Source organism: Anas acuta, chromosome 17, assembly GCF_963932015.1.
Source record: "Anas acuta chromosome 17, bAnaAcu1.1, whole genome shotgun sequence".
Classification (NCBI taxonomy): Eukaryota; Metazoa; Chordata; class Aves; order Anseriformes; family Anatidae; genus Anas; species Anas acuta.
The window spans coordinates 7,691,093-7,703,485 of NC_088995.1; the positions used below are offsets into that span (position 1 = coordinate 7,691,093).

At 59.1% G+C, this 12,393-nt stretch overlaps 1 protein-coding gene and 1 long non-coding RNA gene across 3 annotated transcripts in view; both read right to left on the minus strand.

Moving 5' to 3' along the window:
* Positions 1–8,014, minus strand: part of MSI1 (musashi RNA binding protein 1) — a 29,681-nt gene extending 21,667 nt beyond the window's left edge. Inside the window, exons 1-6 of one of the 2 annotated variants that reach the window (XM_068654066.1) lie at positions 7,630–8,014; positions 7,306–7,346; positions 7,036–7,117; positions 6,836–6,920; positions 2,265–2,306; positions 829–921 (exon numbers count right to left, since the gene is read on the minus strand). In XM_068654066.1, coding sequence (XP_068510167.1) covers positions 829–921; positions 2,265–2,306; positions 6,836–6,920; positions 7,036–7,117; positions 7,306–7,346; positions 7,630–7,688 — 402 coding nt within the window. In that variant the 5' untranslated portion in view covers positions 7,689–8,014. The remainder of the gene's footprint in view (positions 1–828; positions 922–2,264; positions 2,307–6,835; positions 6,921–7,035; positions 7,118–7,305; positions 7,347–7,629) is intronic. The other variant, XM_068654067.1, reaches the window with a different exon arrangement.
* A 3,852-nt stretch (positions 8,015–11,866) lies between these two features.
* Positions 11,867–12,393, minus strand: part of LOC137841225 (uncharacterized) — a 33,837-nt gene continuing 33,310 nt past the window's right edge. The window contains exon 7 of the long non-coding RNA XR_011088491.1: positions 11,867–12,263. This is a non-coding gene — a long non-coding RNA (uncharacterized lncRNA). The remainder of the gene's footprint in view (positions 12,264–12,393) is intronic.

The following is a 12,393-nucleotide window of genomic DNA, read 5'->3' on the forward strand; positions in this document are numbered from 1 at the left end:
CCTGCCTCAGAAGTGACCACATTCGGCATTTGGCTGCAACGATCCCCGTCAGTTCCTTATTTCACTAAAAATCTTGGGATCTTTCAGTCTAACACCACTGCTTTGCTCCTGAGGAGGGTCACAGCTTCCTGATGCAGCCAAAAGGCCAAGACTGAGCCTCTTCCATCCTCCAGCCCCGTTGTGACCAGTGATTTGCACACCTGGCTGTCACGGAGCAGGGGCACAAACAACTTCAATCCACAGGAGCCTACTCTGCCCCGAGCCACCAGCTGGCACAGAAGACCCAGGCCAACACAAGGGACAGCCAACATGCCAGATTTTCTCCAAACATCCCAAAACAACATCAGCACCTGCCCAAGACTCAGCGGGAGAACTTTCAGGACCCAAAAGGCTTATTTTTAATAAAGGATTACAGAAATATCAATCACAAGGCTTGGAAGCAGAAACGGGCCAAACCCCACAGGTTTGATGCTGCAGCAGCCCTGTTGAGAATGTCTACACTCCTTCCTTCAGTGTCCAAACAAACTGCAAATCTGCAGGACCAAAACGCCCAACAGGCCTCGGGATAAGGAAAAATGGAAAACCATTTCCCATAGCCCAGGTCCCAGAGACTCCAGAAACAAGCACAAGCTCTTTGTTTCAAACCAACACAAGACTAAGTCCCCTACAAAGACATTACAGCTACCCAACCTCTGTAACCGACCTTCGATTTACTTAACCCCATGCAAAAGCCTCGCAGGCTCCTAATCCCGCCGCCAAAAAAGTTCAGAAAACTCCCGTTTGCCCCAGCAGCAACAGCTTTGATCCGACGCCACTCGAGAGCCTTACCTTCCCGAACTGCTCGAAGTACTGTTTCACATCCTCCACAGTAGTGTTCACTGACAGACCACCCACAAATATCTTCTTCGTTCGGGTCACCATCTGGAAAAGGGAAGGACAGGAATTCACCAAATAAACTGAGAGCAAAGGAGAGAACGGGGCTCCAAAGGCCACGAGCTCACCCTCTGCTGCCAGCCAGCGGCTGCCCCTTCCTGGCAGCCAAGCTCCAGCCCTCGGCGCGCTCCGAAAGCACTTCCCTGCAGGCACACAGCAGCTCACCAACACCTCCTCCTCGGACAGCAGGCTCCAGCCTTTGTGGAGCTGCTGCTGCTCCCTTCGGTGCCCCCAAAACCCCGAGAAGCAGGGTGTTACATCCCCAGCCTTCCCCCGGAGAAGTCTGTTCTGCTTCCCCCGAAAAGGAGCCCGGACAAATCCCAGCTAGATCCCGTTTTGCCTTTGCAAGGAGGCAAAGACCCCTGTGCCACTTCTCACTCGTGCCTCTGGGACAAGGGGAGAAGCGAGCTGCCCTGAGAGGGGCCACTGCTGCCAGGCGGAGGCACACTGACATCCTTTGAACTGGCTCTCCAGCTGCATCCTCCCCTTCGCTGCTTGGCTACACCCCTGCTCTCAGAGGAACACATGGTCCTAATTACCCCAAGGAGCATGGGGCTAATCCGCAGCAATTCCCTGCCTTGGAGAGCAGCCCGTTCTAACACTAAAGCACCTTCTGTCACCAAACTGCTTAATGGAATTAACCCAATTCCTACCATGTGCTTCCTGGCTCCAGTTACTCGGGATACCTGCTCACCGATTGTTCGTGGGGCCTGACCTCCTCCCTCCCCTCCCAGCACCAGCCTCCCCTTCCCTCCGTGCTTCCCTCCAGCTCTTCCTCCCGTGACAGCACCAGGAATCAAGACAACGAACTTGAAAACTCCCAGCCGAGAGCAAACCTGACGGGACACCCAAAGCCTAAAAGCAGCAACTGCTCACTGCGACTTCAGAGCCACTGGCCCCTAAGGTCCAACACCGAACTCCTCCAGCCTTTGCCAGAGCTGAGGCACACGAGGGCATTTCGTGCAGTGAAATCCTTCAGCCCGCCCCTGCCACGCACTTATCCACAGGCAGCTGTGCACATGCAGCCCTCTCTCCTCGTGCACCGCAGCACGGAGCTGTCCCGTGTCTCCTGCAGCTTCAGGGCTCTGCCTGCAGCCTCAGGAGGTGGCACAGAGCGCATCGCAGCACTTCTAACCTGTAACCAAGGGGCCTGCTGGCTCCTCCAGCACCACAACCCCCAGCACCGCAGCCTGATGGCCGGGTCAGACCATGCCCAGCACCAGTCCTGAGCAAACCCCAGGGAGTGACCCCGCTACCCGCACCGGCAGCCCCGCGCAGGGGACAGAGCTTCCCCGCCATGACTCGCCCCTTCCGAGGGCCGCGGTACCTACCTTGGGCTGTGCTCGGCGGGGGAACGCTACCTTCGGGTCAATCTGAAAGAGATGTTAGAAAGCAGAGCTGAGCACCCTTTTGCTGCCTCTTTACACACGCAGGATTGCCTCCGGGCGCACGGCCGGCTCTGCCCACGTGGCTCACCTCGCTAAAAGCCCGCAGCATCTCCCTGAGGAGCACCAAAGGAAGCAGGGCGCAGGCATCATCCCCCGCTCGGCACAGTGCGCTTCACGGAGACTACAAGTCCCAGCATGCAGCAGCTCGGGCTGAGCGCTGGGCAGGCGGCACCCAGAGCCCAGCACACGCCGGGATTAACGGGCTCGGCTGCGCCCTCCCTCCCGGCCTGCCCCCGGCTGCCCCGCATCACCGGCGTCGCGCTGAGAGCGCTGCCTTTTGCCTCTTTGCTCTCCCTTTCACTCGCCCTCCAAGCACGGAGCTCACCTGGCTAGCGGCAGGACGGATGAGAGGCGGCAGGCGAGAAACCAAACGCCTTCCACCCCGTGACACTGGGTGAAGCAGCAAAAGAGCCGCCAGGAGGGTGCAGAATAAACCCAGGAGCCCGAAGCCTCCCGTGGAAGGCACGCAGGGGCTGTGGCCGCGGGGCAGCGTGCCGCCCCTCTCCACACAATGAAGCCGAAGCCTCCCCTCGGCACGCTGAGCCCTCCATTGTGCCTGCTCAGCCGCCACCCAGGTGCCGCGCGTCCCGCCGGGCTCCCAGCGCCGCCACAAAGCCGGAAGGACGCGAACGCAGCCGCACGCCCGGCGCCCATGGAGCCCGCGCTCCTCCTCTGCCTCCACCTCTTTCTTTACAGCCTATTTTTTACGGCAACTCCGGCGAAGTTACATCACGTCGGGGACGAGCCAGACCTACAAATCAGCTGAAGGAGACCCACGGCACAGGCAGGGCTGGCTCGGCCCCGCGCTTGGCTGGGCTTGCGGCTGGGAGGGCAGCCCAGAGCATCGTCCCAGCAGCCCGGAGGGAAGCTGTGTCTCTCGCCCGCCTCCCGCTGCTTTGTTCAGCCCGGCCGCCCTCCCGTCCCGCGCCCTTTCACTTGTCACAGCCCTGCAGCTCGGCCTCCCCGGGCCCTTCCACCAGCTCCTCTCCCTGCCTTCCCCACCTCCGGCCTGACTCACGGCCTGCAACATAAATAAACCCGGCACCTAAGTAAACAGAGGCAAAAGTGAAGTGCACAAATAAACTCAGAAATAAAACCTCCGTCCCCAGGCTGCGAGCAGGAGGATCAGAGGACCCTCTGGGTGCCTCCCTGGGGCATGCGAGCCTTCCCCCTCTCCCTCCCCACACACACGCACGCCCTGCCTGGCCAGCGCGGGCACCCACGGCGAATTTTGAGGACAGGGGGACGGCAGGAGCCCAGGAGGTTGATGGCAGATAATAAGCAACAACAATAATCCACTGTCTTTTACTTCTCAGCCAGTGTCATTCAGCCCCTGCCAAGAAGATGCTTTCATACTCAGCAATGCTAAGCTCGGCCTCATTTTCTCATTACCCTGAGTGTGATCAACTGGGCAGAGATAACGCGTCCTCCTGGCTGCAGGGAGCGGGCAGTCGCTGCCCGAATTCTTCTGCACAAGCAGCTATTGTTGCAGGTAGAGGGAGGCCCGGGCGAGCGGCTCAAGGGGCAGCCCTGGGAACACGCGGAGGAGAGCGAGTTCAGCGCCGGCCTCAAGTTACTAAAACTGGACTGCTCCTCGGTGGCAGGAGGCTTTCTAATTAAAGCAAAAGCACCGGTACCTCGTTCCCCCCTCGTTTCTGGTGTTAAAACAACCAGCCCCAGAGGAGTTGTGTTTCAGTGTCACCCACTGACGTCACGGATCCTTTTTACAAACCCAGATAGAAATCTGCGAAGAGTGGGAGCATTCAGAGCTGCTCCGATTGTATCCAAAAAAAAAAGAGAAACAAAAAAATCCCTGTATCAGGCTACGGCAAGTGGAAGTCACCCGAGCACAAGCCGCTTTCGCTTCACCCCACAAGGCTGTAGGGACACCTGATGGTGCAGGTGTACCGGGGGCTTCTCAGTAACGCTCTCCATGCCACCAGCCACCATCAGCACCTCCTGCATGAACCTGGCTGGCATCGGTGCCCCAAAGCAGGGCCAGGGCAGGGCAGGAGCCACGAAACCTGACGGCTGGGCTCCTTCCTTCATCGCACCCCTACAGCCAGCCTCTCTCCATCAGCCAGCACTGCCCCCAGAGCCAGGCTCTCCACCACAAAAGACAAACCCAGCAAAAAGTCAGGGACGGCAACAAAGAAACGAGCGGGTGACCCAGCACCAGGGAGCCTGCTCTTCCCCCAGACAGAAGGAAGAAGCTCAAGGCAGCGGCCAGCTGCAGCTTTACAAAGTCACGCAAATCTTTTACCTTGAGACTGCCAAGCCAATTCTCGTATCAAGCATTTCCATAAATAACCCCGTGGGCTGCTGCTATCTAGCTTACAAACAAAGAGGAGTCTGCAAAGCACAAGCTTCCCCCGGAGAATCAGGCCAACAGCGCTCGTTAGGGTAGGAAGAATTGGAAAACAATGAAGCAACAAGTTGGGCAGACACCGTCGACCAAGTGCTGTTTACCAGGAGACACCGAGCCTCGAGAGCAGGCTGCCCTTTCAGGACACCGGGCCTTTTCCTGCAAAGTTTCTTAAAACCCTAAATTAGGATTCAGATGAGTTTGTGTCATTTAACCCGTGACTCACAGCAGTTTCAGCTCAGCAGGCAAAAGGTGCGTGGAGGCTCCATGCAGGGCCAACCTCTCACCTGGCAATTACCAGGGCAAAACACCCCAAAACACCTGACCCGGCTGAAAACCAACCAGCGTTAAAAACCAAAAAGGACAGGGAAGGGGATCAAAGTTGCTAACAAAGGAAGGACCCTGGCGGAACAGCCCCCACGCTCTCTGCCGCGCCGGCAGGGCGAGCGGAGCAGATGCAGCCGGGAATTTCAATGGCCGGCCGGTCCCCACGCGCCCTCTGCCACGAGGCCGTCTGTTCCTGCAGCACCCACCCACCCCTTCCATTCCCTTCTTTTTCCTTCCCTTCTTTTTCCTTCCCTTCTTTTCCCTTCCCTGCCCTCGTGGGCCGTGGAGCAGTGTCGCGGAGGCAGTGGCAGCTCAGAGAAGAATGGAGACCCGGGATTTCACCTCGCTGCTGGCCCCAAACCCCGCCAGGATCGCTGCCCCGACGGCCACCCGGCCCTTGCCCTTCCAAGAGGGGTCCACACCAGCCCGCGGGGTGCTGACGGGACTGGCTGATCAGACACCGTGTTTACACAGGCTAGCAAAACAGAAAGAGGGGAAAAAAAAAAGAAAAAGCTGGGTCCTCCTCAAAATACTTCATTGTAACCCTGCCCCAGAGCAAAGCTCCCTTTCCATCCCTCCCAAAGGAGGAGGTTTGGGGTCCTGGGGACCCAGGCCTGGCCAGGAGGGCTGGGAGAGGTTTAACCCCGAGCTCCCGGGGGGAGGAAGGACCTGTGCACATCAAAGGGAGCGACCCAGGCGGTTAAACAGGAACAGACACAGATCTCGCTGCGACTCGCGCCGTAAACCCGCAGAAAGGGGGTCTCGCTCTCCCGCCCCCTCCGTTGTGCCGAGATAAAGGCGAGGATGCCCGAGCCACGCGCTGGAAATAAAGTTGCTCGTTTGGGCTCCTTGCCTGCCCGTGCCCAGGACAGGAACGTCGTCGCCCTTTTGCCATCTCAGCCCCTCGCAGCCCCTGCCGCTCCCCAGCCCTACCCTCACCTTCACCCCCGGGGCAGCAACGCGGAAAAGGAATCCAGGGGAAGGGAAGTCACCAAAACTGCAGAGCAGGGACCTCCCACTCAGACACCTCACCCCCACCCCCCCAAAACCGAGCCCGCACATCTCCCGAGCGCCACAGATTCGCAAGGCAGGACCGGGTACCAGCCACCCCCGGCCCCGGGAGCCGCCGAAATCTCCCCCACGAGCCCTCCCGGGGGGCTCTGGAGCTGCCTGGGTTTGCAGAGCGAGAGCCGGAGCCGCGGCTGCTGCTCCCACAGGCCGCCGGTGGCCCACATGGGCGGGCGCTGGCCAGGCTCGGAGACAATAAAGTCCTGCACCTCCACCAGCGTTACCAAAACTTCGCCCGGGGATCGCTGCGGGGCGCGAGGACTGACCGAGGGGCGAGCACGGGCGGCAGCGGGGCCTCGAGCAGGGAGCAGCGCCGGGGGCACGGCACCCCCGGGGAGCATGGGGGGCGGCTCCCCCTCTCCCCAACCCTCGCCCCCGCTGCTCTCAGGTGTCCTGGCTCAGCAGGGGGCTCGTGGCGGCCTCGGAGGGGCCTCACGGTCGGCGGGAGGGAGGACGAGGGCCCCGCGGATCGATGCCCGGCCGCTGGGGCAGCGGTCAATAGCGAGCCCGGAGCCGGGGAGGCAGCCACGCTACCAGCTGCTAAGTGAGGTGGAGAAGGGGCCGATCGATCGCTATCAGTAATCGATAGTTTACAACCTCTAACTGGAAATCAAACACCGCAATCGATGGCTGCTCCGAGCGCGGCCGAGCTCCGCCGGCGAATGCACCCCTGAGATGAGAGAAGTCATCTCACCGTCTTGGAGTCCAGTTCATGTCTGGATTGGGCCAGAACCTTGTCCACGCCAGCCTGGTCCATGAACGTGACGAACCCGAAGCCCCTGAGCCCCGCAGCCCGGGCAGGAGAGGGGATGCGGAGAGAAGAGAGAAAGTTGGTTAAAGTGGCGGCCGGGCCGCGGCGGGGGCGAAGGGAGGAGCGGGCCCCGGCCTCCTCACCTGGATCTCTTTGTCAGCGGGTCCCGCATCACCAGGCACTCCTTCACCTCGCCGAACTGGCTGAAGTACTCCCGCAAACCCTCTGCAAGCACAGCGCCCGCCGTGGGTGTCCCGGCACGGCCCCACAGCCACCACCACCCCCCCATAACCCCCCAAAACCCCCCCAAAACCCCAAAACCCGCTCCCACCGCCCCCCCACCCTTTATCCCCAAACCCCCCCCCCCTCTCCCCGGGGCACCGCCGGCAGGTGCGGGGCCGCCCGGCGCTCACCTTGCGTGGTTTGCCAGCTCAGGCCCCCGATGAACATTTTGCTGCGGGAGGAACGGGGACAGCCGTGAGCCGGGGGGGGGCCGCCGAGCCCCGCGGGGCCGGGCGGGGAGGGGAGGGCGCGGATCGGCCATGTTGGCACCGCCGCCGCCGCCGCCGCCTGCCCGGCCCGGGGGGGAAGAGGAGGAGGAGGAGGCGGCCGCGATCGTGCACCGGGAGCCCGGGGAGAGGGGGGTGGGTGGGGGGGTGGGTGGGGGGGTGGGGGGGGTGAACGGGGTGGGGAGGGTTAAAGGAAAAGGGAGGTGGGGGGGGGCGGCGAGCCGGTACCAGGGGTCGTGCGGGGAGTCCGGGGAGGCGAGGCCGGGCTGGCTGCCGTCTGTCTCCATTCGGACCTCTTCTCCCTGCGAGGAGCGGCGCCGCACTCCCGGGGCAGATGAGCGCTGGAAAAGGGGCCGGCCGGCCAGGCCATGCTGCCCCCTCCCCCGACCCCTCTCCGCCGGGCGGGGAGGGAGCGAGGGAGGAGGGCCCGGCGGGCACAACCTGCCCGGCTCCTCCCACCCCCGCCGGGCTCCTCACGCATAAAACCCGCCGGCAGCGCCGGGGCCGAGCGCCGGGAGCCGCGCCCGGAGCAGCACCGGGGGGAGCGGAGCCGGCCCCGAGCCGCCCCGGCCCCGCTTTGTCCCCGCCACCTGCGGACAAAGAGGCCGCGGCGCTGCCCCCGGGGGAAGGACGGGGCCGGGCAGGGCCGCTCGGAGCCCCCCCCGAGGGAGAAAACCGGGCCTGGGACCCCCCCGGTGGGATCCCCCCGAGGGGCCTCGGGTCCCCCCGTGGGGCACCGGGCACCGGGCGGCCCCCACGGCTCCTCCCCGGGCTCCCCGAGCGGCTGGGTGGGGGCAGAGCCCGGCCCCGCTGTGCCCCCAAATGCTGCCTGCACGGGACCCGCTGCCAGCTCCGAAGCCCCAGCACGCAGAGCCCGGTCTGTGCCCTCCCCGGCTCTCTGTGGGGGGGTGCAGGTGGCCCCCGGGTCACCCAGCAGATCCCTCGGTCCTGTGAACGACCAAGCTCCTGCCGAGCCGCTCGATGCTGGCTCTGGGGTTCATTCACATGCTGGTGGCTTTGGGAGGGGGTCTGTGGGCTCCCTGCTCAGCTCCTGCAACCTGGAGGAGCTTGGTGAGGAGCAACTGAAATGCTGGTTGTCACCTGCAAGGCTACAGCGAGGTGAGCCGGAGCCTCTCAGCTGGTTGCACAGTGCGTCACCCTGAGGCAGGGCACGTGCTGGCAGCCGTGGCACAGGGGAGCCCAGCAGGGCACAAAACCTCTGCTGGTTGGAGCTGTGAGCCTGTCTCAGGACAGGGCTAGCACAGGGTCCCAGGCTGTGGGCTTCTAGCAAGGCCACCATCCTGCCAAATATTCTCCATGCATGTCTCCAGCTCCTCTCCCATCTACCACGTGCCTTCCCTGTACCTTCTATTACTGCCCAACACAAGGCACCAAAGGGCTCTCAGATCAGCAGCAGCCTCAGCTGACCTTTCTTCCCTTTCTTCCCTTTCTTCCACGATCACTTCATGTGCCAACACACCTCATCTCCCTCCTGGCCAGGAGCCAGGACACCTTGCTTTAACAACACCTTGTAGCAGCCAGCATCTTTCATAACCTAGGCTCATCCCAAAGCCCCTGGTGCAACCACGAGTTGAATACATCCCTTCTGTTTGTTAGCTCTCCAAACCCCCATTCACCCACTCTATTTCCCATGCTAGGTCAGTGACACCATCCCATCTCCTGGCCCCGTACCTGGGTGCAGCTACACATTCATAACCAGGCTTGGCAGCCACCCCTGAGGACTGAGCTGTGCAGCGTCCCGGTTGTGCCCGCAGAGCAGCCCTGGCTCCCCCAGCCCAGGCTGAGCTGCTTCCGCACTAACCCACTCATTCCACAGGGCTGAAATCACCGTGCTGGGTGGAGGTGCCTCCAGAGGCAGCTGGGCTGCTGAGGAAGAGAAACAGAAACCACACACCGAGGTGGCACCACGGCTGGCAGCAGCAGGGCTGAGGCAGCATCTCTGCCATCTCCCCTTGTACATCCCCAAAAAAATGGGCTATACCTGGGCCACCAGAGAGCCACCAGTGCTGCCTGCCGTGCTGCCCAAACCCACTGCTGCTGTGCTGCCTCCTGGCACCTGCTCTGATTTGGATGGCAAATACTCCAACTGGGGGGCTAATGTTTTGCAAGTCACCTAGCACAGCTTTCATGCTCCATTGATCGCCCAACTTAGGCAGAGAAGTAAGGCTAATTAAATACAAGAAAGGGAAAAAAAATAAAATAAATGAGATCAGTGTTCAGCATGCTAAGAAACAGGAGATGAGTGTTGGGCATGCAAAAGGACAAGACCCCTTTGTTTACTACCAGTGCATTGTTTTTAATTTTTAAATGCTTATTGTCTACAAGACAGATAAAGTAAAGCAGTCTGAGAGGCACAGCATTAAACACTTCATCATGTATCTTTGTTGCATTATGCTTCTTCTTTTGGTCTCTTCTCCACCAAAATAATATTGGAGAAGGGAGAACGGGATCAATGTGAGTTAACATCTGTGCACACAAGGGGAAAAAGCATGAGTCTTCAGGAGGGTTTGGATGGAGGCTGTGGTTGGACTTGCATCACCAGGAAAGAAGGTACACTGCACCACGGAACTTATTCCAAGGCCCTTTCCAAAACATAGGTGTAATGCTCTGTATTTCCACCTTAGGACCCCAAAGCGCTTTGGTGGCATCATTGCATTTCTCTCTCTAACACACGAGAGAGGAAGTCCTGAAAAAATCTGTTGATTAGTGACAGTAGGAAGCTTTCCTCCCGGAGAAGTAAATATATAAAACATTCCAGACCTTATGATTGGAAAGATGATCTCCAAATATAAAATAATGCAGCATTGTGTTCCTGGGGCTGCAGACAGACAGCTGTAGTGCCTCTGTGGCTGCTGCTGAGAGGTTGCCAAACACCAGCGAGATTAACAAAACTGCTCAGTTTCCTTGCTGCTATTCAGTGTCTCGTGTGTGGTAGAGTGACACTATCAAAATCATGTCCACTTCCTGCTGAGGACGATGATTGGCAAAGCTCTGCCCAGCACCAGTGGCAGACACTGGAGTTATTCATGGGGAGAGGGAGGCTCCAAAACGTGGAGGTTAGGGGAGGGGCAGGGCAGCGGCGGCCTCTTTTACTCCATCACACGCGGCTTACGGAGAGACCAAGTCCTGGAGACCTGTCTCTGTCCAGGAGCCAGGAGCTTTTGGCAGTCAGGTCCTCTGAGAAGTTTTGTTTTTCATTTCGTTTGGGCAGTTAATAAACAAACTTCAATCGGAATCCAAATCATTTTTGTAATATTTGCGTTACGATGCTGAACAAGCAAACCTGGAAGACATTAGCTGCGGCCCCGCCGGCGGCCTGGGGGCGATGCCAGTCTGGGAGCGCCTTCCTGGAGTGCTCCCGTGCTGCGGGGTGATGCTGGCCCTCTGGAGAGGCTGATGGCAAACCTGCCCCATGCACGGGCAGCCACCGTGGCTATCTCAAAGGGAACCTGCTTGGGGCAAGAATCAGGCACCTTCGTGGAGAACTACCTAGAGAACTCAGTATTTTGGCTCCACTCACATTGGGGGAAGGACACGAGCAGCAAGAGGCGGAGAGGAACGGCTGTAAAGGCACCAAGGATTTCTTTGCTGTCTAAGAAACCTCACTGAGCAAGAAGATAAGATATGTGGTGCAGAACATCAAACAGCAAGGTGGGAAAGAGGAGAGGAGAGGAACGGGGCTGCATGCAAGACAAAAGGGAGGGGAAGGATATGTGTGGGTGAATAAAGAGCAGAATAAAGGGAAGTACGGAGAGCAAATAAAAACAGGGATAACTGGAAGAAAGGAGTGAGGGAGAAGAGAAGAGGAGACCACCCCAACTACCACAAAACAGCAAGAAGGACTGGAACTTCAGAGACTTGAACTTCATCTGCACAGAAGGGAAAATAAAAGTAAAACATAATTTGTCTCTCTCAGAGAGAGAAGAAGAAAGGAAACGAGAGCTTGTAGCACAGTGAATAGGGATCCAGCACAAAACAGCAAAAGAGGAGAGGTCTCTGAAGGACAGCAGGAGACCGCAGGCTTCCACTTGCTGTCCTGGAAACGATGGGCACAGGAAAAATCAGAGCCCTTCCTGCTGCTTCCCTCTCCACAAGCCCCAACAACTCCGTGGTGACTGCTCTACACAACCCTGTCTGCAGCGAGGCAGCGAGCGAGGGAGGGAGCACCGGAGTTCAGCCACCAGCCGTGGAGCTGCCCCGCTGACCAAGCGAAGGTGCCAGCTCCCTGCTGCACGGAGGGCTCCCCTCCCTGAACGTGGGCTGCAAACATCTCCACTCCCCATCAATCTCTCAGTGCAGCGCTCCAAAAGTTACATGGAAAGTGATAGAAGACAACGGCAAGTTTGGAAAATGGGGCTTTTCTCCTCAAACATGCCCTGAGCATCACCTTCATTCCCTCCCATCCCTCAGTTTCCAGTTGTCCCTGAGTTTCATCGGTCTCTGCTTTCTGCTCCGTCCTTGTTCCTACCTGACCCCCGCCTGGCCCAACCTCCAGCAGCCCGAGCAAAGTTGACCTTCCCAGAGCACCAGCCCGCTCCTACCAGGCTCTTTCCCACCCAGGAGCAGAGTCCCATCCATGAACATTTTTAAAGACAAATTAAGCAAACATCAGTTTGGTGATGCGGTTATATTCTGTGTATATTTTATTATTTTGTTATAATAACTTGCTTATTGCAGAGAGGTGACATTTTGGCATTGCTTTTAATCCCCAGTTTCAGAGGAAGAACAAGGAGAAAGTCAAAGGATGTGGTCTCCAGGCACGTGTCGGGCAAGGCACAGTACAGCATGGGGCTGGGCTGCATCGAACACCACCGGGGCTGCGGGGAAGGTCTGGGATCAGGCTGGATAAAACGGCATTAACAGAAAAAGGTCTGGGTCAGGTTTAAGAGCACCAGCCAGAGCAAGGGCTGCCAGGCATCTTCGACAAAACAGGGTTCTGCATTAACATAAAGAAAGCGTTGAAGTTGTGTA